At 37.0% G+C, this 24,927-nt stretch overlaps 1 protein-coding gene across 1 annotated transcript in view; it reads right to left on the bottom strand.

Annotated features, from left to right (window-relative positions):
• PLPP3 (phospholipid phosphatase 3) overlaps nt 1–22,156 on the bottom strand; it is a 74,440-nt gene extending 52,284 nt beyond the window's left edge. The window contains exon 1 of the mRNA XM_026707174.2: nt 21,332–22,156. Coding sequence (XP_026562959.1) covers nt 21,332–21,470 — 139 coding nt within the window. The 5' untranslated portion in view covers nt 21,471–22,156. The remainder of the gene's footprint in view (nt 1–21,331) is intronic.
• Between the last annotated feature and the right edge of the window lie 2,771 nt (nt 22,157–24,927).

Below are 24,927 nucleotides of genomic sequence, written 5' to 3' on the forward strand. Positions count from 1 at the left end.
AGAAGAGTCAGAAGCAGCGAAGGAAAGTGAAAAGGGAAAGGTTTGGTTTTTTTTCTTCTTCTCTCTCTTCCCTATACTGACAACTAAGAGACTTAAATAAGAAATCGGAAAAATCCACTTTGACATCAATAGGCAATTAAGCTGAAAATAAAACAAAATGTCAAAGGGATAATAAAGATTTCTGGACACTAATTTTTTTTTTCATAAGCAGGAAGGGAGAGAAAAAGAATAAGGGCAGGATCTGGAAGAGGGAGGAGACTGCCTGGAATTAAAAAGAATTTACAATAAAACTTCAACCAGACTTTTAAAAGATACATTTTAACTGAAACTTTGCAACTAAACAGTAACCCCAGGAAGAGAAAGTGAAAAAAAGAGCAAAAAGAAACAGCTTGCGTGTATTTGGATTATTTGGTGATCTTTGGATTCTTGGTTATTACATTTGAATGACTAAAATTAATCGGGTGGTTGTTTAAAAATTTATACAATAGCGCCACTTTTGGATGAATTGAAAATGGAACATAAAAAGTACAAAGAAGATGCACAAGAAGGGAAGGGTTCTTTTGGCTTCGTTTTTCAATTCTTAGAAATGGAGATTTGGAACTATGAGAAACAACAAGAAAAGACTGCAAAACAAGAAGACTGGGACAAAGAAGAAGCCATCTTTAATGAACAAGTAATTTTATGTGGGGAAGAAAAAGGAAAGGGGGGAAAGAGAAGGGAGAATTTAAGACTTAAAAAACAACCAGAGAAAAGAAAAATAATTCAAAAAATAAGTATAATACTGGAAAGCAACAGAAAAGGGGAATACAGAAGAGAGAAATAGAGGTATTGAGACAAGGGGGTAAAAAGGGGAGAGGGAAGAAGAGAGGGAAGAAGGAAAGGAAAAGAAGTTACAAAGGATCAGAGCAAGATATAGAGAAACAGGACCTATTTAGAGATAATGGGTGAAAATTTAACTGAAAAAGGGATTCTGTAAAGGTACATAAGATTGTATTGTTATATTAGTAATAGAAATAACTTTAGAAAATTGGAAACAATGTATGATTAAAATGAGGGATAAAATAGTGTAATTTAGTGAAATGTTTGTGAATAAAATAAGTGAAATAAAATAAATAAGAAAATTGAATTAGGAAGGAACGGGAACATTTTAATTAGTTAATGTTTTATAAAATATAAGTGAAGAGGGAGGGGAATTAATTATGGAAAGCTTATAATTGTTCCCATAGAAGTATGATATTTAATTGAAAAGTAATGTTAAAGAAGTTAAGACTTTAATGAATATTAATATTAATGATAGAATTGAATTGGAATGGAATGTGTTGTTTTAATTACATACATTTATAATTTTTTTTTAAAGATTATAGTGTGTATTTTAAGAATGTACCAAGCAGAATCTGAATGGAAGTTATGTATTATATTGAATGTTAACTTTAGGGTATATATTGAAGCCTAAATAAGAGTTAAATGGATAAACTTAAAAGATATAAAGGCGTCATACTCCAATCAGTAACTACAGGAGAAATTTTGTTTAATGAGAAAAGATAATAGACAATTGAAACAGGACAGACAAAAAATATAAATAAAATGATTTGAATTGAGATAATTAAAATAAAATTGAGAAAATTAAAAGAGGGGAGAAGCTATGTAGAAACTGTAAAATAGTAGTAAGATATGGAATAGAATATAAAAATGAGCATGAACCTGAATTTGTGTCTGTACAAAGATATGTAACCCGGGATTACGCTACTTTCAAAAAAGATGTTTTATCTGTATTTTTTTTCTCATTGTGAATACTCAAATAAAATTTACAAAAAAAATAAATAAATCTAGGGGTGAGATTCTACTGGTTTGGACCGGATCTGACAAACCCTTTTTCCCATGTTCAGCTCACTCCAAACTGATTCGCTGCGATGACGAAGTGGGCCCGCCCATCTACCCCTGCTCTTTCCTGTACTTTATGCCTTTGTTTAGAGCAAAGCTGATTTACTGTTGTCTTCACAAAGGCTGCAGCTGAAGGTAAGTATGGACTTGCCTTTTTTAAATGTGAAGCGCTTGATAACCGGACCTGTTGTTATACAGGTAAAATCCCACCCCTGCACATAATCCTTCAAGTCTAGTCATGGGAATTACTGGCGATACTGACAATGTATCTGGAAGGAATCAAGTATCTGGGCAGCAGTGGGGATTACAGATTTATATCCATTTGTTTAGTGACCATTCGAAGTTAGAACGTCACTGGAAAAGTGACTTATGACCATTTTTCACACTTACAACTGTTGCAGCATCCCCACGGTCAAGTGATCAAAATTTGGATACTTGGCAACTGGTTCATACTTATGATGGTTGCAGTGTCCCAGGGTCATGTAATCACCTTTTGCAAACTTCTGACAAGCAAAGTCAATGAGGAAACCAGAATCACTTAGCAACCTGTTACTAACTGCAGTGATTCACTAAACAATTGTGGCAAGAAAAGTCATAAAATGGAGCACAACTCTCTTAGCAACTGTCTTGCTTAGCAACAGAAATTTTGGGCTGAATGGTGTTCATAAGTGGAAGACTACCAGACTGGTGTTTGCTTTCAGGTTTACAAACCACAGGAAACATGCATACACGTTGTTCTAGATTTTATATTTTACTTACTAGGAAATTCTAATTCTCTTTCTGGAATTCATTAGAAGTAGTTCCTTACATTCACAATAGTGAGATAGAAACTAGATACAAAATCGGAGTGAGCTTCAATGATTTAAAGACCTCCCTAAGCTTAAATCCACATGTGCTCTTAATGTTACCAAAAAGATTAGAAAAAGCCTCTAGTGTGTGGCTTGCTGAAAATCATAATGTCTTTAGTGTAACCAAACCTTCCTTCCTACCCCTGCTTTTGTGTTTTAAACATTTCATCATACATCCAAGGTGGCAAGTCTTAACCTTTCATAAAAAAAAATTTTTTCATTAGAAATTGTTCAAATGAATTAGGAAAACAATAGGGAAATATGTACTTGGCACTTCACAGCTGAGCTTTGGACATGGTTGGCTTCCCCCTATCCCTCCAATTTACATTACAGTATTATTAATTTCTTTAAGCAGAATGGTTACACTCATTTAATAGCAAATGTCACTTTGTGGAAAATTAATGGAGAACCCAAGCATAATGGGAAAGTGTACAGCTATATCAGTGGAACAGAGAGACAGAATGATTAATATTTTGCAAACCATCCTGCCTCAAATTTAAAAAAAACCCTGTAAAACAATAGGGTCTATAAATAAAAATAAAAATGTAATTGACTTTATTCATATAACAGAAAAACTTAGTTACTAACTGCTTCCTAGCACAACTCATCTTCCTCCAATTACTTTCTATAATGTGGATTCAAGTCAGAAAAAGAAGAACAAATGTGGTACATATAGCAGTAATTAAGAGTATTATGTCTTACTGGAAAAAAATAGAATAGAATTTACACTGTAAAACTAAGCAAGTTCTCTCCATAGAAGAAAAAAATCCTCAAGTTTGTAGGTTGATAGTCTATGTTACATAAAAGACTTTGGCAGAAATACCTAAATTTTACTAGGCTGAACTCAAGACATCCTATTCATCAATAATGTTCTAGGTAGCCAATACAAGAACAGTTTGAATAAGGGAAGAGCTGTCCCAGAAGAATGAACAGAAGCCGAGCAAAAAAAGAGAAATGAGATAGCTCCCCAAAGCTGTTTTTATCACCTTACATTAAAAGCCATGCTCTGCTGAGTGTCTTTCTACTTCACTGCATATACCCAATATATTTTGTTCCTTACCAAAGAGTTCTGGATGCTGCGCCAACCCCAAACAGTTTTCAGCAAAGCCAAACCTCAACTTGGCCACTGAAAAGCTTCTTGCTGTTTGAGCTGCTGTTGCCTCCCAACTCAGCAAGTGAACCCCTTTAATCCTATAATATGGTTGATGGGCCTTAGCTGTTGGAAGAATCTGCTAGCAGGTTTATGGTTTCCCTTAACAGATTTTCAAGCATCAGTGCTAAGACATTTTTATTATCAAGAAGCTCTTTCTAGTGCCAATAAAAAAACTGGGGGAATCAACCAAGCTGAACTATTTTAAATGCAAGTTTTATCCTTAACTAATACCAGAGATCTAAAATTTTCCCACTCCAGGTTAAATCATGAAAAAGCATCATTTTCCAGCAATATCTGGTTAAGAAGCACCACAAAGCTTGAAATAGGCTGTTTTCATTCTTTAATAGTTTAATACTTAATTATAAAGTAAATCTGCTATTTTTCCAGCTTTTCTTTGCTTTTTCTCTCTCTCTTTCTCTTTGGTTGACCAGAAGCTCTTTATATTGAAAGTTTTGGATTCTTTCCTCCAGCTTCTCTGGAATAATTTTCTAATCTATAACTTACTTTTGCTAATGTGCACTTCAGTGTTCAAAAAGCCTAACACTTCCAAAAAGGCCACAATTGCCCTGATTCATTTTTAAAATAAATCAGTAGATGATGTAACAGCGTACATGTTCTATTAGCTTGTTCTAAAAAAGGACGCATGTATGAAATTTATTTTTAATAGTAAAGCCTGACCTCAACATACATTTTCATCTTGTCTTTCCGAAGTTACATTTATGAATTTGTTTTTTTCCATAATAGTCTGCTGAACCAATACTATTTGGCAGCACACAGAAAGGCAACTGCCAATTCCTTGCTTATGAAAAATCCAGACATTTATTTTCCTAAATAAATACCAATGATTAGACTTAAAAAGCTCAGTGCTGGCATCACTAAGAGCCAATACATACCACCATGCTCCAACCTGGAGTGCCAATCCTCCACATGCACATACAAATTGCCAACGTGGAATTGCTGATTCAGGTCAGGGCTTTTAAACTTTTGCCCCTCTCCTCTCAAAAATAAGTTCTAGAATCTCCTATCCTACACCTTCAATTTACATTTTCTGTGAGTGTGAAAAAATAATTATTTTTTTCTATCAGTTTTTATTAGTTTGTAATGTAGCATACAAAGAAAATATGAAAGTAAATAACAGGAAAAATAGGGAAAGGAAAAGGCAGGAGAAAAGTGAGGGGAAGGAAAAGAGGAAAAAGAAAGAAAAGACTTTTAAATCCCTTTGGTGCAGTAGAATAAGGCATTAACATCAAACCCCAACGTTTTACTTTCACATAATAGTTTAAACTAACCATTTCCATAACAACAAATCTATCTAATCAGTAAAACCTAAAATCGAAATTTCATTTTTTCCCCACCTCAAGCACAAAGTCCAGAAGCAGTTTGCAAGTAGAAATAAAAGTATTTGTATTTTTTCTTCGATCAAACCAGTAAATTTAGCCATCTCTGCTAACTCCATCCATTTTTGTCGCCATTCGTCTACTGTAGGGATCAAAGTGACTTTCCAGTTCTGCATGTGAAAAAATCATTCTTGTGTAATTTATGGGGAAAGCGCCGGTTTGGTGCACCAGGCTAGGAACTGGGAGATTGTGAGCACATCAAGCATAAAGCCAGCTAGGTGTTCTTGGGCTCATCACTCTCTCTCCTCAGCCTTGGAAAGGAGGCAATGGCAAACTACTTCTGAAAAATCTTCTCAGGAAAACTGCAGGGACCTTAGTCTGGGCAGTCGCCTGGGGTCAACATTGAGTTAAAAGCAATTTATGGGGTAGATAAACTGAACCAAGATTTCAGTGTGAACTAACAGATAAAAAGTCCTCCTTCAACCCACTTGAATCTGGATCAGAAATCATCCATCCCAAACTAAAGCCATTAAGTTAAGGTAACATGCAGCTTGATCCTGAAATGGGAGTCACAATTCAGATTCCAGAGAGACATGCTGAAGATTCACATCAGGAATACTTACAGCAGGACAGCTGGGTTCTGGCAATATGATTTTATAACAGGTTGCACATGCATCATTTTCACTGACTGCCAAGGACAAATGATTGTTCAATACTAAGATACTCTAGTGTGAGCTTATGAAAGCACAACCAAAGATCTAAGGATAAGCATTCATAAAACTCCCATTGTCACTCAAAACAGTATTTCAGGGTCAGTATGACCCATACATTAATACCAAATGACAACCTGAATAAATTTATATAGCCTTTCCCCCCAGACCTAAACTAATCTTGCTGCAGTAAAACTGTAGGTGGCAGAGCCATATTTTCCATGCTATCAACGATTCTCTGCTTGAAACTCAAAGTTGGAACATGACCATTCAGTGTGAAAACACATCTGAAATCCAAATCACTGCTTTGAAATAATCTGATTCTCATACAGCACTTTTAGTTCTGTTGCAAACAACTTTGGAAGCAGATGGCAAAGTTCTTCTAACACTGTGATATCCAAGTCAGTGGGAAAGTTTTTGCCTCAAGGACAGTTTGGTCTAATGATTAAGGCATCAGACTAGAAAACAAAATACTGTGAATTCAAGTCCCATTTTAGCCACGAAAGCAATGACTTTGAGCCAGCCACTCTCTCTCAATCCAACCTACCTCACAGGGAAATTGTTGTGAAGAAAATAGTAGAAAAGTGTGTTGAATATGTCTGCTGCCTTGAATTATTTGTAAAAATAATAAAGGCAGAATACAAGTAAATAAATATTAATAATGTAGAGAGTATTTGCTGAGGGTCAAGTTCATAATTATTTGGATCACAGACCAGGGAGGAAAAATTTTAGCCTTCCTTTTCTTGCTCTGTTTTAAGGAAAATACCTCTACCAATACTGGCATTTATTTCATGGGAGAGCAAGCAAATCATTTTCCAATTAGATGGCAGCTAAATTGTCTTCTATGGAATGTAAGCCAGACCACTTTTGTTTCACATTACTGAGAGACAATGGGTGGCATGGAGACTCAGCTTCCTAATCAAGAAGATTGGACGACATGCTCCTTAATACCGTATACTTTTTTTCTCCAGAAAGAATAATAACGATTTGAAGATGTTTCTGAGCAACCAGGCATCTATGGCTGCTTCCAATGCTCTGTCACAGCAAGCACTATAGGAGCATCAGAGGCATATCTAGCACTAGATAAAGGATTCACTCATTGGCACTGGGGGATTTTGACCAAACTGTATGGATTAAGATTGGAATTTCAAAGAAAAGACTTGACTAAAAAAAATGCAGTCTGACTGCAAGAAGTCATGTAACACCATCCCAAACTTACCCATTGTTTATTCACTTTTTACATTCCAAGCCAAGTCCACGCTAGAGAATCGCCCAAAGCCTATGCTTGCTGGTGTACAGTTTGCTATGCAAAATAGAGAAAGAAAAGGGTGGGAAATATTTTTTTTCCAAGAAAGGACAGAGCCAAGCCTTCAGGAAACTTCTTTGTAACATTAAGCACGTGAGGATGTTTCTTTCTCTTCCTTTAAATGGGCCGTTTCCATTTGACTCTTCCATGGATTTCGGTTTGTGAATAATTCATGACAAGTTATAAAAAGAGAAAGATTGAAAGTGTTGCAAACCTTGACCTTTAAGAGAACACAGGCTATTGGAAAGTATAATTTTCTAAAAACTCACTCACAAACTGATGCAAACTTGAATGACAAAACCACAAAGACACAGGCCAGGAAAGACCCAGCATGAAATAGGAATAAAATAGAGGTGGAGAGGTACAGGCGTGCACAAAAGCCTCAATTTCGAGTAACTGCATTTGCCCAGCTGTTCATAGATATTGCTGCAAAAGGAGGCTAATTAATAGACAGGAGTTAACCCATTTGCATCCTAAATGTGACTAGGGACACTGATATGAAAGAGTCCCCTATTGTGGACAGGGGTCTAAAACCCTTTTCGACAGATGCGCACAGACACTGGAACAGAATATTGGAACATAATTTGTGTGCAGCATCTCTGTCTTTGAGTCCCGCCTATGTGCAAGTATCAGGATATGCCTTCTGAGGATTTGAGAAAAGCTGCAGAATGGATGTACAGATGTACAGTGTACAGAAAGTTTCTTGGCAGACAGTTGCTGAATGATAATAGATGAGGAAAAAATGTGTGGTTATTCCATCATTTCTTCCTTAACAAATCTATTAGGGAAAAAATGGACCCTTGGTCATGAATGAGGTTATATGATTGTAGTTATATCCAGGTAGTTCTCAACTTACGACTACAAAACTGAGCGCAAAATTTATGTTGCATAATGTGAAACATTTGATGAGTTTTGCCCCTTTCTTGCCACAGTTGTTAAGTGAATCACTGCAGCTGTTGATTTAGTAACAATTACTGTTAAAGTCAAAGTCCCCATTGATTTTGCTTGTCAGAAGGTCACAAACTCTGATCTCACAACTCCTGGACAGTGCAACTGTCATAAATATTATCTAGTTGCCAAGCATCCAAATTTTGATCACGTGATCAAGTGGACGCTGAAATAGTCATAAGCTTGAAAAACAGTCATGTCACTTTTTCAGTGTCTTTGTAACTTTGAACCATCACTAAATGAACTGATGTAAGTTGAGGTCTACCTGTACAGCCTTACTGCAATAGAGAAAAGTCTATAAAAATGTGTCTAAGGCAGAACAGGTAATGCTGCCCTTCACAACTCTATAATTCCTTTTTAGTAGTTATTTTTACAGTGATTGTAGCATAAGGGTAAGCACTCTTTTTTTTACCTGCTGGCCAGATATGTTACAATAATGACAATTCTCATGATCCCTGTCTACTAGAGTTGTGTTGATGGGATGATAAGAGTTATAATAGAACAGATCTAGAAGGTACTAGGATGGTTCTGGAAAAAACATGGACAAGAAATGTTCTCCATTCTTCATCCACTGGCAGCCCTGCTCTCAAAATTAGCCTCAGCTCTACTCTACACAGTTGAAGAGATGTCATGTTTAGTCAGGTCTAACTTGGCCCTTGCTCTCTGGTTTTGGATTTCACAACCCAGCCATTTAATGAGAACATTAGCCTGATGTCTTAGGGGCCTTTCTCCACCTGCTTGAAGGAAACCCAAGTATCAGAGACAAACCAGAACTTGTAAACTTTACAAGATTTCTATAATTAGGCATCAGTTTTCCAGCATCTGAAAAGTGCTGCCACTTTGACAGCAGCATAAAGACCTCAATAAAATAAATGCAAGGAATACGCCCATTTGGTAAAAGCCTTAGGGATCCTTGTACGAAACTCGGCTTCCCACCTGCTTCTGATTCGTTTTTGCCCCAAACTATAAATAGCTTATTTGTAGATATGCCACTGGCAATACAATCTAAGCCTTAAAAAATGCAATCAAAGCACCAGGCAGTCTACTGATATAATCAAACAGAAAGAGACACAGTGGAATTCCAGGAGCAGACAATGTTGCTGATTAATGGGCTATAGCCATATAATTACATCAAAATGGAAGAGGGGCTTGTTGATATCAATTAATCTTGACTAAAAGAGTTGTCATCTGTTCCTTTTCTGAGCAACTGATGATGTCTGAAAAAGGCAATTTTAGAATCTCAGAAAACCTCAGTTCCTCTAGTCCTCTGATGAAAATAGAACTCAAGACACATCTAAGGTAAAATTTGGTAACATCGGTTTCTTTCTTTGCCTTATCTGAATAAACAATTCTTGGATGAATAGAAGGCTGTTCATCATTCTCCTTCTGTCTTTAATAACCAACCCACTTAATCTTTGAATGAGACTGTTTTCTTCTGCTCCTCCTTGTTCACCCTAACCAGGACACAAACATAGTCCAGAAATCAATTTTCCTGTCATGACCTCATGATCTTGCTCTTGTTTCATCTCCCATGCTTGGAGGGCAGCTTAAAGTCATCTTTATCTGCGGTGGCTTTAAAGTAGTTTCTTCTTCACCTGATAAATTTTTCACTGTGGATATGATCAATGGTCATCTGCTGGCTGATTCATCATGGAGTAGCCATCAGCCCAGGTTTTACTGACCATGTTGAACTGTTGCCGGAATATCCTTTCAATCTGATCATTGGGAATTGCCTTCTGGGGCCATTTTATCCTAGGCTGCAGGAAAGACCAATAATCTCAGTGCCAAGAACTGTCATTCCCTTGAAACACTACTTTATTGATCACTGATCTTACCTACCTGTCAACTTCAAGCCTTCTCCATACCTGTTATTTGCCAGCTGGGCGAATTCTGAAAAGCAACTTATTATTCTTAAGGAAGAATTTCACTCCTGTTCAAAAAATAGTTCAAACAACAGAATTGAGAGCACTGACTCCATCAGACAGCAGAACTTAGTGCATGCTATTCCTTAGTTGAGTGTCCCACCATTCTAAGCATCTAAGTAAACCTGGTCTATGCCACCTGACTTATCCTTTGTTAGGGAGAAAGACTGGTGGTAATTGTCCTGTCAGCAAGAGAAGTTTAATAGAAGGGGAAACAAAGCCAGAATCATCTTCTGGTTTGTCAACATGACAAAACAGAAATCAGAAGTGGGGGAGAAGGGTAAACACAATCTTACTTTTCTGCCACTCAAGGAGCGGTAGACAATTCTTAGGCCATATCAAGATACTAAGAATGCTTTTGCATTTCTTTGTCTAGTGCGCTCAGATGAAAGCAGGGTTGTTGCTTAAAATAGTAAATGCAGAAGCATTTTCACTTGGTATCTTGATATGGCCTAAGTCATATATGGTTTAAGTTACAAGGAGAGACAATTCAGCCTTTCTAAGTAATGAGTAGAGGGGGTGAAGAAAGAGGAAGGGTCCATGGTGGGCCACAAAGTCAGGTGTTTGGTTCAGAGTCTTCCTCTAGATGTGTGGGGACTTCACCTTTCAAAATGCTTAGAAATGTTGCCAAAAATTCCCAGAAAGGAAGGCCAAGAAAGTTTCAGGATACAGAAAAGGCCGCTTCAAATCTGAACAAGCTCATATTTTAACAACTAAGTATTAACTCTGAAGAAATTTAGTAAGATATCTTAATGGTCTCTAATTAAGATCCTGGGCAGTAGGAGTAGATGACTTGCAAGGAAGAAATAATTTTTCACTGGGAGTCTGTTTGAGGTTGCTTGGGTGAGAAATACAATTAACTGCATTAAAATTACCAGTTTACCTCAAAAGGCTTCTGGGATGGTGTTATTCTTGCCTCAAAACCATGGCAACGGAGTCTCTTTTGCTAAGAAGACCTTAGCTTGGTGTTCTTGGCCAGTTGCCATGGAGACCAGGCTTGTACAATGCCTACACTGAGCATAAGAGTGGGAAAGACAGCTCAGTTAGGTTTCTGTGCAAATTATGTGTCACAGGAACCAACCTCTGCTAACAGCTTTAGCACTGAAAAAGAAAAGAAAAACTAGCAGGAAAATGCCTCTCCACCTCCCTTGTTCTTTTCCTCCAAACAGAAGAATTGAAACAGCTGACAAAGATTTCAAAGAGCGGGGACAAGCATACTTCACGTTCTCTTCGTTTTCTCCCCTTTTCTTTTGAATTTCAGCAAATCCACCAAAAGAAAGGGTGGGCCTGCCTCTACTGCAGAATATCTAAACTCTGAGGAAGCCTACAATGGGAGGAAAAAAAAGGGCTCTGGAAAGGGAATACCCATTTTGAAGATGTAATTTTGTTCCCAATCAAACCTGTGCAGAGTTGAACTTTTTTTAAAAAGAAAAGTTTACTTAAAACAATTGTACTCAAGCCCCATTTTAAAATAAAAGATATTGTGGATTTGTGGCTGGGATGCAATGCTGCCACCATTTTTCATGAGTACCAATTGGAAGTTGTAGTAGCCTGTTAAAAAAGTCAGTGAGTTACTCAAAGTAGCATTCATAGAATCTTAACTCTGTGATTAATGAATTAGCAACCTGAAGCTGTTGCTTCTAAGAAAATACTGAAACTATTCAGAGCATTCACTGAATCCTAGGCTGGGGAAAGGGAACCAGAAATAATTTGGATTAAACAGGGGATCCATCATTACTAGTTTCTCTTCCCTTTTTTTCTGAAGTTTTTCTTCCCAACTAAAGATTCTGCTTTCAGACTAACCTTATCACCAACCTGTTACAAACAAGTGAAGACAGAAGATTTAATGTTTAGGAATATTGATTCAATCCACAGTACCTAACACAGCTATTAGGAGAACAGAAGAAAATTTACTGATTTCTAAGCTGCAGTAAATACTATAACACTATAAGAATACACAAAGCAACAGATTTTATCCAGCAACTTGGGACAATGGGGAAAATTAAAATGTATTTTACAAATTCAATATATACCATATAATCAATACAATATAATCCTCAGTAGGGAATTATCTGCATTCCCTAAGGTTTGGTTAAGGATCATGTTATCTGCCTTAATTTCTTGATACCATTTTCCCCCAGAATATAACAGCCACTAATCTAAATCTGGAATAAAAGCTATGTACTTATTGTTATGGTTGTAGATCAGAGAAGATCAAAATGTTTTAAACTGGGAGAAACCTGAACTTTCTATACACTGGAGAGGAATTGGTTATGATGTACTTGATCACAGGTGTGCACACAGGTGTGCAAACTGCCACCCCAAATCCATACAAATGGATACAAATCCATTTTGTCTTTTGACTGCCTTTCTCAAATTGATGACAACCCCTGGTAATTTCACAAGCTAGTTTTATTGATTGGAGACATTACACTTGTAACTAGCCACCAATCCAGCAAAACCTCTACCTTTCCAATATCTTACGGCAACTGTCAAAACATAAGCTGCACATACAGAAGTCTTATTCACAGACTTCCGATCTCTCATGATATGTATTGCCTTTGAGATGAGCAAATTTATGGAAAGCAGAAAACAACAAAATTGCTCAATCCCCAAAAAAGTAAATTAGTTTAATTAATATTATCTGAGATTAGCTTCAAACTCAGATCTTTCTATAAATAGAAAGGCTCCAAACCTACTACCTAAAGATAGTAACTTTGTACTACAAGGTAAGCAGCATATACATTTCATAAATAAATAAATATATTAATACATTTGTATGGATGCTTGTTATATATACATGTTTCTGGACAACTGATAATGATAAACAAAAACAGGATAAGTGCTCACATTTTACAAAGTCAAAAGCATAAAATAGCTGCCAAGAACATTCATAACATCCTACATACAAATTAACCATGAAAGGGGCTCACTCCTACTGCCAGAGCCTCAGGCTAAATGGCAAACTCAAGTTTTTATAATGCTTTGCAAAAGGCCACCTGGGCCAGCAAATCTAATCTCAGGGACAATGCTATTCTAGTAGGCAGGAACCATGGCAGAGAAAGCTCTCTTCTTGGTTTTGCCAGATGGAACTCTCTAGGGCCAAGAGTTTGAACATGCCATTGCTGCCTGCTGAGAGCTACTTTCTGGCAAATTATTTCATGATTCCTTCATTATGCACGTTAAAGTAACACAGAATTTCATTTGTTGATAATGCTGATCATCATGTTGATTTGGCAAAGGGCTCAAGATTCAAACGTAGTAATTTTACTGACTGTTTAGTCAGATGGTCTGGGTTTAAACCTTACTATATGGTAATGATATCAGCTGTCTCTTTAGTTTCTGCTTCCAGTCTTTAAAAGAGAAAATACCTACCCTGTAGAATACTAACAGAGCTAGTTATGGGATTAGGATTTCAAACCAGGCATTTACATATCATATCTTATGATTTTGTATTTTAAATGGAACTTGGAGTATAGGACCGTATGCATTTGGGACTAGGTAAAGATTTTACCTGCAATACATTCAATGAAAACATGTAGAAGGAGCAGGGAAAAAATGGTAAACAACTTTAAGCAATACTAGTTGGGAATTATGTAATCTGCAGTCTAACACCTCTGAGTAGTATCTGAAATCTAATAGTAGATTAGGAAGAGTGATGTAAAGCATGCTGTTGATTTCCCAATAGCTTTGATCATATTAAATCCAAAGTAATCTTATTGCAAATGTGTTTAATAGAATGTAGAAGTGATTCTTTGTTCCTGGATTGACAAAAATATATTTGTTGTCCATTAATTGAGCTTTATAGTAGTGAATAAGCTAGACAACTATTCTCTTGACTGAATGAGACTCAATTCCACAGTAACATTTTTAGAACTGCAACCTTCATTGCTTTGGGTAATTCCAAAATAATACTTCTAGACTTTGTTTATCTTTTTAAAATATCCTTTATGCTGTAAAATCTCTCAGATAAAATAGGTGTCTTTTTTATTTTTAGCACTACTGTGCTTGAATTCCACTTCAAAAATAGCTCATAGGATTCACCTACTTGGGTAAACTTTGCTTTAAGTGTAAGGAGATAACAAAGGCATTATCTGCTCATCAGCTCCTGCTTGGTCTTAAGTAACTGACTGAAGCAATAGAAAGATCCTCAGTAGTTGACTAAGTATCAGTTGCAACATAAACATAAAAACTTGTTGTGATCTGCCAATCCATAGCATCCTCAGGAGAGAAACAAGTTTTAATGCTTTTTTGCCAGCAGATGCTGAATGTTTTTAAACACTTATATGGATCAGAGTTGTAAAAAGCACAAAGGAGATCTCTGGTGGCCCTCCAATTGATACTGATTGGATCTAAGATCATCCTTTTCCATTTGTCATGCAAATTAGAGTTGGTGGAAGCTGAAACTTAGCAATTGCAGATAATGTAGCTGCTGATTGCCTGGAGGTGCACAGCATGGCAACTGGGGAAATGCACAAGCTATTTATTCCTGCTCCAAGACCATTATTCCATATCTACAATAATTTAATATAAGTACAGGATTTTAAGAAGGATACTGTACTGAAAGTATAAATTTCAACCAAACTATTAGCTGGTGGATCACACAGATAAAATGCAGAGTCTATTTAATAGTTAATCCTGGTAGGAAACACAGCATTCAAAAATAAAGGCTGCATAATTTGTAAGCAACAAAAATGAGATAAATATCCTTGCCAGGCAGTTTATTAATATCTTTCATCCCAATTACTTCTTTTGCTTCATCTTTATTGATAAATATGCAATCTCCTTCTCCTTTTTAGGACTAAGTCCCACTGAATCCAGTAGCAACTGCTCTAATGTAGAAGATATTTAACTCTAATGTTAATTACTATTCTTCCACCTGTACGCTAAGCAGTTTAGAGAATAAGAAAAAAAAATCATGATTTACATTGGGCGAAGGGAGTGTTCATACACACTAATTAAATGTATTTCTTTTTGGCATCCAATTAAAACAATTATTTACCATTTTTCCTCTTGTTACTTGGTACCTTACACAAACTACTATTCCAATATAGGATGCATTTTTATGTACTGATTTGTTTCAGTTTCACATTTTTAAAGAACAAAAAATGGAGTACTCAGGTGGTTTTATAATGCCCAGAAAATCAATTATTGCTGTACAATAAAAATAAAATAAACCAGTTTCCAATGTGTTGACATGACAAGGCCAGGGACTTTCCTAGAAGCTATCTAAGTACAGGATTCTAAGTATATTCTTATAAGAAGGGATTTCAAAAATGCATTTTAGTCATTTTAGATACTATACAAAATCTATCATCATAAAACTAGAATGTGTGCTAGAGAAAGTAATAAAAAGCATCACACCACTATTCAAAGTATTTTATGATTTCTACCTCATTTGTGCTCACAGTTATTATTCTGTCTGGAGACTGGAGAAATCAGGCTGAGAAACAACAATTTGCCCAAGGCCACTCTATCTGTAACTCAGTTCTTCACTGTCCACAGAATCTAAGCTATTTTGTTTTCTTTATGAATGTTTTTGAGACCCAGTTTGGTCTAGTGGTTAAGGCACCAGGCTAGAAAGCAGGAGAATGTGACTTCAAGTTCTGCCTTACACATGAAACCAGCTGGCCAAGGTTGAGTCAGTCACTCTGTTAGCCCAACTCACCTCACAGGTTTGTTGTTGCATGGAGGAAAGTGTGTTGGATATGTTCAATGCCTTGAGTTATTTGTAAAATTAATAAAAGTGGAATACAAATAAAATAAAACAAAACAAATAAACAGAACTCTTTTAAAAAGTAACCTTTCTTCTCCAACAAGCTCATTTCCATTGTTTTGAAAACCATGTTAAGCTATCATTGGATTAAAATCCCACAGGAATATGGTTGAAGATTCATCTGATATATATCCAGCAGAGGAAAGAAAAAAAATGCCCAATATCTCAGCAAAACACTAATTAATGTTGTTTTTAACCTGTTGGCAAAGTTGTAAACTCTTAGCACAGTAAGTCCTACTGAAATCTTAATGTGTATAATTGCATTGTTAATTACAGAAACATTTTTGGCCATAAAATAGCTACCTGAAACATTCATTCATTGCTATGAATTTAAAATTAGACAATTACCAACTTTTAGTCCATCGTATATCTTACACCCTTATAAAAGTTATTTGAAAACCAGCAGTAATTGGACTGACAATCTGAATCTATATATTATGTACTAGAAAAGGAAACCAAAAAAAACCCCTTTTTCCTTGTCACCATGGAGTGAAAACACTGGCCCATAGCCAAGCAAAGGACAGTACATGGTTATGTGGGAAGATACACAGAAGTCCACTTTTAAGTGTCCTTAATTGAGTGCTCACAGGAAAAGGTTATTCACTTGCTTTTCCTACATTTACAAAGATCATTGAAGAAGTAAATTCAACTGATGCTTGATAACTCAATAATCCTATCGATCAGTTCATGCTCAAATCAGCTCATAAATCTTAAGATCATTCATATTTACCTTGAAAGAAGCCTTACTGCTTTCAAGGGTACATGAGTAGCATTGTGCCATAATACTCCAAAGTGATTATTTAATGGGATTAAGAAAGTCCCGCTAAAATCAATGGGATTTATTTCTTACAGTAGACGTCATAGCTAGCATTAAGCTGTGGCTTTTCATTCCAAATTTCAATATGCTAAATGACACTAAATAAAAAGACTTGACGGAACATAAAAGGCTTTTTGTTAATATAGAATATATATGGCCAAGTGTGATTGGACACAAAAGGAATTTGTCTTGGTGCAAATGCTCTCAGTGTACATAAAAGATTAATTATGTTATGCCACTGATCCCAGACCATGTATTTCTCCAGTCATTACCAGGATCACCATGCAAACAGTATGGTCTAGTGCAAGGATCTTCAAACTTGGCAAGTTTAAGACTTGCAGACTTCCAGAATTCCTCAGCTAACATGATTGGAGGAGGATTTCTGGGAGTTGAAGTCCACAAGTCTTAAAACTGTCAAGTTTGAAGACCCCTGATCTGTTATGAATGTGGTTATTAAAGTGACATGCTATTGTACTGCATTTGTATGTGAAAGCTAACTGATTCTTGCAATATGGTGAAATAAGTAAAGCATTGTTAAGGTTACCATAATATCAGGATAAAAATTGTAACTGCTACATTTTTTTAACAGCTAAGCCATTTTTTAGAAGTACCTTAGAGAATATGCAAATGATAGTAGTGTCTACTTGGAGGCTTCATTAGAGAACACAGTGCAGATAATTACTGTTCTTAAACAAGTGTTGATTTATTGGCCAAACAGCACCCACTACAAGTGCCTCTTCTAAAGCAGAGAAGCTATACTGTACTCTGTGCTTAAAATGACAGCCTAACTTCATTCATAAGGAAACTATCAGGAATTCAATGGGAATTATTCCTAGGAAGACCTGAAATAAATCACAAGTGGCTGGGTCCATATATGTTAATTAGACTACAATTTACAATCCATAACAGCTGGGTTCCCAGAACATGTGAAAGTAAAGTTAAATAAACCACATTATAGCTTAATTTAATGTATGAACCATGTCAGTGTGATGAAGGAAGTATTAGGCGAGGAAGCTATGATTAAATGTCTTCAAACTTGACAGCTTTATGACTTGTGGACTTCAACTCCCAGAATTCCTCCTCCAATCATGTTGGCTCAGGAATTCTGGGAGTTGAAGTCCACAAGTCTTAAACTTGCCAAGTTTGAAGACCCTTGGGTTAGAGTGAAATCTATTTCACAGACCCAGTGTAGTTGCTCCAATGGACCAAATGTGCATCTAGGCATCCCAGTATAAAATAAGAAAAGACAGGGCAGCTACATCTAGCTTAATTTTTATGACAAATCTGTATAATGACTTAACTGCTCAAATGATATAAATCACCCTGATATATTTTTCTATTTAACATTCTTCCAGGAGTATGTTAAAAGCAGGGATTCACTGTCTTGCAGTTTTCAGAAATTTAAGTGTATGTTTACCTGCTTAGCAATCTCACAGTGTGCAAAACACTAAAGGATTGTTGTCCAATGTTAACTTGGTGAAAAGTGTACAGAACAATGAGTTGAGCAATCATTTGTAGAAGGATTTCTGCGTATCACATTACTGAATCTGACATTTGCTCAAGAATAGCATGCCTACGACCCTCATAATTCCAAGTCAGAAATCCAACTTATCTGGAGAGAATCAGTCTCTAATCTCCCTGGTTGGAAGAGTGCAATAGCAGAATGACAGAAGAACATATTGCCTATAAAGAATCTGTTCCATAATAAATGCTTCTCTAGATTTGTTTCATTACAAAACATTTTATAAAGTTATATAAAATGCCTTTCATGAAATACAAAGGATGGCATCATGAATCTGTGACTTTTTCCAGGAATGTTACTCACTGACAGGAAATTGTGCAACCCAGTAGCCAAAATCAATTTGCTTTCCCTGTATCAATATCTGGGGAATACTGTGGAAGCTGCAATCCCAAAATATATATGCCAATTTTAGGTTTAAGAAACAGGATCAGACCTTTAATTGCACCTTATTCAATAGACATAGCAGCGCTCTTAGTCCTCATGTTCTTTTTTCTGTTTGCATTAGCCTCCATTGATTATTTTGCATAAGGCAGATGAGGGGAAAACAATGTAAAAACTCTAAGAGTCTGAGATTAGTCTGAGATTTGTTTAGCCTGTAAAGAGACTAAAGAATTCACATGTATAAACATACTATTAAGACCTGGAACACACAAAAACATCATTTTTTGTATGTCAGAAATCTAAGAGTATTTTCTGAAGTGAATGAGAAAACATTTGAATAAAAAAAGGCATTTATGTTCAGAATCCCACTTGAATGATACAGGAGCAGATGGCCACTGGTTTTCTTACCACATAATTAACTTTGCATTTAAGAATATAAACACCAATCATGAAGACTGTTAGAGACATTACTTCTTGCTTAATGTTGATAATATGCTTAACAATATGATATATTGTCCTAACTGCACAGAATAAGGTCACATTTGTGCCAGTTCTATTGAAATGTAATACTTTGAATGATATCATATAAATGTTGCATTTCCAATGAACCATTTTGATTTGTTTCCCCAAAGATTGTTGGGCTGGCCTTTTAAATCCCAGAAGTCATAGGACACCAAAGTATGGGTATTCTCCAATTAAGGTTTAATTGTTCAACCATCTGATATGTATACATCATTATAAACCCATTAGATTGTGTAAGCTGGACAGCTGCAATTAAATTACAGGTCAACAAAGCCAGATTCTTAATTAGCATAAATGACTAAATTTATTTTGGTCTATAGCTAATACACTTATGATCTTTTCAATATAACAATATGTATGCAAATCATATAGTTGATCAGAGCATACATTTACTTTTTTCCTACCCCTTTCCATTTTTTAAAAATCTTTTTCTTTGTTTTGTGTTTTATACTTTTTGAAATTTCAAAAACATTTTGAGAAAGGAGGCCAGGTTAATTGCTTCTTTTTGGTAAGTGGATAAACTCAGAAATGACCTTAATATAATCCCATTTCAATACATTTGATTTTTACTAACTGTAAAATCCCTTCCACCAGCATACCCCAAAATGAAGAAGCCACCCATACATCTTATATACCCATATTAGAAATGGAGAAGCTGAAGAACCTTTTAGATCATGTTATGGTAACAAATTTGGAGTGCATTCTTTCTCTTTTCCTCACGGGAGTTATTTGAACAAACAGCTCAGTACCAGTGTCATACAGCATTCGTGACCATCTTTCAATTTCTGTGCACTATCAGCAGGATTACCTGAAAACCAATCTTTTTAGTCAAGAAGTTTGATCACCTTTCAATCCTGGATAGTTTGCAGTGTTAATGAAGAGGATCAATGTTTACAAGGGACTTGCAGAACTTCTAAACATCCCTTAACATCTGCTTATGTACTGAGCAATTCTCATCCTCTCCTTTGCATTTATGGACATTTACCACTTGCCTGTCATTCATGAAAACTGAAGCCAGACAAATAAAGCATAATGAGCCCTTACTATGATTATCCAAAATGTTATCTGGGAGGGTCCATGTGTCCTGTTAAAAGCTACTCAGTGGTATGAAATTCTAAAAGTGTAACTTTTAGGTGCAAAAAAGCAAGCTCTCTATCAGATTGTGACATGTCATACAGATTGTGGCATGCCATACATTTAAAGCAGTGGAGCTTTGCAGGGGGAGAGAATTATTTAGTCTTAGCCACTTCCCACATGTTGCAGAAGACCATTCTTATTTAAAAGGGATATAGCTGATTTGAAAGTCCTCAGTTCCCTCAGAAGTCCACAAAACAAACTTTCAAGCTCACCAATCACTATGGCTTTGTTGCACTGCCATTCTGTGTAGATTTATGATGGTGCATGTGTGTGTATACCCCACCCCTTTAAACTCTCCTAACCCCTTTAACAACCTTTTCGGAGTTTGTTACTACGACTGCAAATAGGATCCTTCCTTGAGATTAAAATTCACACACATTCTTCAGACCTGGAACACACGAAAAGCAACCCGCTCGCCCCAGAAAACTTTAGAAGCTCAATTAGTACCAACCAAATGAATTTAGCCCACAGAAACGGCGCCTCATTTGCTCAGTTGCCTTTAAAGTTGCAAGTCGGGAAGTGATGCTTTGTTTACACGAGGTTCAGCTCAGTGGTAGGACATCCATTTTTATTTCGAGTCAATCTCGGAGCTAGGTGCTTTCCTACAGTAAACTCAAGCCCATTAAGGGGAGGGGGAGGCAAAAGACCTGTGCCTCAAATCGAAGAAGGGCTTTAGCCAATAATTTACACACAGTCACCTGAGGCAAGACAATGGAGAATTTGAGATCACCCACCCACCCGCGGAGCCTCTCCTAAGGCTCAGTGAGAACACGGTGCAAACAAGCCCCAAACAACGATATCCTTGCAGAAAATCAGCGCGAGAAAGTTCAGGCCATCAAAAGTTTGCAGGAAAAAGGGAGTGGAAGAAAAGTTTGTAAAAAAGGCAGAATGATCGAAGAGTGAGAACAGGAGAATTGGTTAGTATTTACAAGGAGGTTGTGGAAAAGGAGGAGAAAAGTTTGTGCAAACGACCAACGCTGGAAGTTTAGGATTGCCTTTTCTTTTTTTGAAAGAGAGATGGGAGAGAGAGAATTAAATCAGGAGAAAGGATCTGCTCGGTTCAAATCTCACCCATGAAGAGGCAGAAGAGGTCGAGACAAACCAACAAAGCTTTCTTGCTGGAGCTTTTGGTCGGATTGTTATTCAAGGCAGTGCTGCCCCCGTTCTTGCTCTCCGGAACGATCGCCTTGTCGTACTTGTAATTCTGCATGTTTTGGTGGACAGGGGGAACCGAAATCGCCTTTCCAAGCAACGAATGTCTTCGGGAGAGCTGATGGAGAGGGGAGGCAGAAGGAAAAAAAGGGGGGGGAAAGCAGAAAATCCCGGCGCTGGAAACGATGCTGCTAGCTGGCTTTTCGCGTCCGGATCTTCGCTTACGGGAGGAGAGAGGAGGAGGAGAGGCGATGGTCGAGGGGGTCGCAAGCTTTGTTTGGGTCGACTTTGCTGCTTAGAATTAAATTTCCAGACCGCAGAAAGGTCTCCCTTCCCCTCCTCTCGATCCTTATGGAGTCCTGATGAAAGCTAATGAAAACTCCTTGGAAAGGATGAGTTTCCAAAAGTTGGGAAGGGAAAAAAAAAAGTTTTGCACACACACACACACACAGAGCGTGTTTTGTGGTCCGGCTACTCCCGACCGGCGAACCAGAGAGTTTGGTTTACTAGCTCAGTTCTTCTCAGCCAGGAGGCTGGTTTGCTAATGAATGGAGTTGGGGGGCCGGGCAGAGAGAAAGGCGAGCGTCCAGGAGGACCTCGCCCGCAAGCCGAGCTCAAGCTCCCAAAATATGCCGAAGCTGCGCTTGCCGCTGCTAGCGCCGCCACTGGTACTGTGGGATCGAGCTTGGTTGCATCGCTACTTTTATTTCGTCAAGTCCTTTTTCCACTGTGCGCTTTCCAAGTACAACCCCCTTCCTTAAACTGGCAGATATGATAATTAACTTCGCGGTCGTCTCCCCCCTCCCTCCAACACAACTCCACCTCCCCGTCCCGTCTCCGCCCGAAGCGAAGTTAAAGAGGCGAAAGCGATCCAGAAATCCGGCGTGCGAGCGCCCCCAGCGGAAAGCAACAGAGCTCTGGTTTTAAGGCCCGGACTGTTTACCCGCAACCCGACTGTGGCCAGCGAGTATAAGTTCAGGCACTTCGATGGATGTCCCGCCGGTGAGGAAAACAGCGAGGGAAGATCTCACTTATCTATTAAAGCAGCCTTTCCCAGCCTGGTTCCTTCGAGGAGGATAGATAATGGACTTCAAATCCCATTATCCACAGCCTGAGGGAGATAGACGGCGATCACTTTGCAGCAGGGAACACGTGGGCTGGGATTGTAAAGGGGCTGCTACACATTCCATCCTATTTGGCGGGATACTGGCTTTATGAAACTAGACTCCACTGTTTCATTAGAAAACTAAAGAAACTGGGCTCAAATGAAAGGTTTGAGGGGCTTGCTTGGCCCCTTTTGAGCAGAAGATTCAAAATTATCAACATTAAAGATGGATTACAATATCCTTCCTTCCTATTAAAACATTGCAATTCAGCAGCAAGGGTTTTGGGGATCCTCACAAACTGTTTAGTGGGGAATTCCGGGAGCTTGAAATCTACGCATCTTAAAAGGGGTGGCTGAGGTTGAGAAATGCTGGTTTAAATAGATAACTTAAAACGTTGCCATAGAATCTGGAATCATTCCAGGATATTAAAACAATATTCCAAACTAGATTGTGGTTTCTCTGTCATATATGGTTATATGTATAATTTTGTATTTTGTCATGCTTATGTAGTGTATATTAGAGATGGTAACCCTTTGAGAGCTATGTGCAATGACATTTCATTTTAATGTATGCTGATTAGTGTACATTCAAAGTGACAATAAAGTTATTCTAAGTCTAAGTTTAATAAGGAATCCTCAGACAAAAATATTTTTAAATGTGTGCAAAATTTGAACATTGTTGCTCTACTTATATTACACAACTTCTACTAATAGGATTTAAATATGTATCAGAGAGAAACATGCATGTGGAGGTTTTATTTAATTGATTGTCCATGTCACAAATATTCATCTTTTTCACCCATGGTTAAGGTTGCATTTCTTTCAAAATAGACTTCCAAAGATTACAGAGAACAGGGTGGTCATAATGGAGAACGATATTTGCTTCCAGAGGATCATGTCATGTGATAACTGTTGCTTCCTGTTGCTCCGTTCTTTACAGCACATGCACAGACACATGGAATAATAACTGGATGGGTTTCTTCCCCCAACATGGTGCCTTGCAATGCAGACCTGAGCTATTACCATTCCCATCATTTGGCAATCCCACAAGTCATGGTGCCTTTATGCAGCTTACAACTTTCACACCTGGCTTTGGTGGCCATGGGAACACCATTGGATGTTAACAGCCTTTTGTGTTTGGGAGTTAATGAAATAGATAATATAAAACCTAGTGAAGTTATAATTGGCTTATTTTTCTTCTTATTTTTTAATAAAACATTTTTGCTGTTGACAATCAGTGCTGCATTGTGGTAGGTAGACCAGAAAACCACTTCACATTTGTTACATACAGTATATGAATCCAGTCATTCAGATACAAGGGTGGATTCACATATATTTTATTAATATTAGTTTTAAAAAGCCAGGATGGGACTGAATTTGACATTGATTTCAGTTAGCCACCTTAAAAAGATTTTTAAATGGATGTTCACTCAATTGCCTTTGGAAATGAGTAATAGCAACTGTCAAATTAGACTGCCTGTCAAAAATGTTGGGAAAGAAAATGAGATGAAAACTTCAGTTATTTAAAAAAAAGTTTCCAAATTTTACCATAGCATTAGAATGTTAATATAATGCTTTTCCAAAAACCCATTTGTCTTCCTTTTAGAGAGTCAGCATCCTGGAACAGGGCAGTTTAGCCTAAATAAGGGTTATTTGGATTATCCAGATCAACATTAATCCATAGTTATGTTTCTTTAAAGAGAAGGAGACATAGAGACAATCACAACATAGCATAGTGTTTTGTCTCATGTGGCGACAGCCTGTATGTAGCAAGACTTTTGTATGCATCTTTCATATTCCAAATATTCATCTCTGCACATTCTATATCTAAAATAACCCAATAACCTACAAGATATTCGTTGCAGAAACTGTCCATGTTGCATAAGAGATTTTCTCCACCATAAATCTACCTGCTGATTTTATTTGATTTCATTTTAACCCAAACATGGTGCTTGTGGAGACTAAATCGTCCATAAACAATCCTTGGTGTCATATTCTACTTTTTTTAAAAAAAAGTTTACTTAAATGGTATTTAAACAAACCAATAAAAAGTTGGCATGCTAGAAAGCAAGCCACCTTTGACATCCTCTGAATTTTGAAGGATGACCTTGATAGCCAGCTAGTGTCTTAGAAAATAAAACCAGGAATAGCTCTGCTCAGAACCAAAGAAAGAGACTAAATTTAAGGTGAAATATTTTAGAAAGCCAAGAATTTTAAAATCTTGCTCATAAATTAATTGCAGTTCCAGGAAAACTAAAAGTCTCATTTATATGGGATTTGCTACATAACATATACTGTTATCTATCGCACAAATATAATTGCCACCATCATTATGCAGTTTGTGCACTCATTCAGGCAAAAATATACATCTATGTTGACTTGGTCCAAATACAGATTATATTCACTTCTA

This window comes from Pseudonaja textilis, chromosome 3 (assembly GCF_049901715.1).
Source record: "Pseudonaja textilis isolate UNSWEBS1 chromosome 3, rPseTex1.2, whole genome shotgun sequence".
Classification (NCBI taxonomy): Eukaryota; Metazoa; Chordata; class Lepidosauria; order Squamata; family Elapidae; genus Pseudonaja; species Pseudonaja textilis.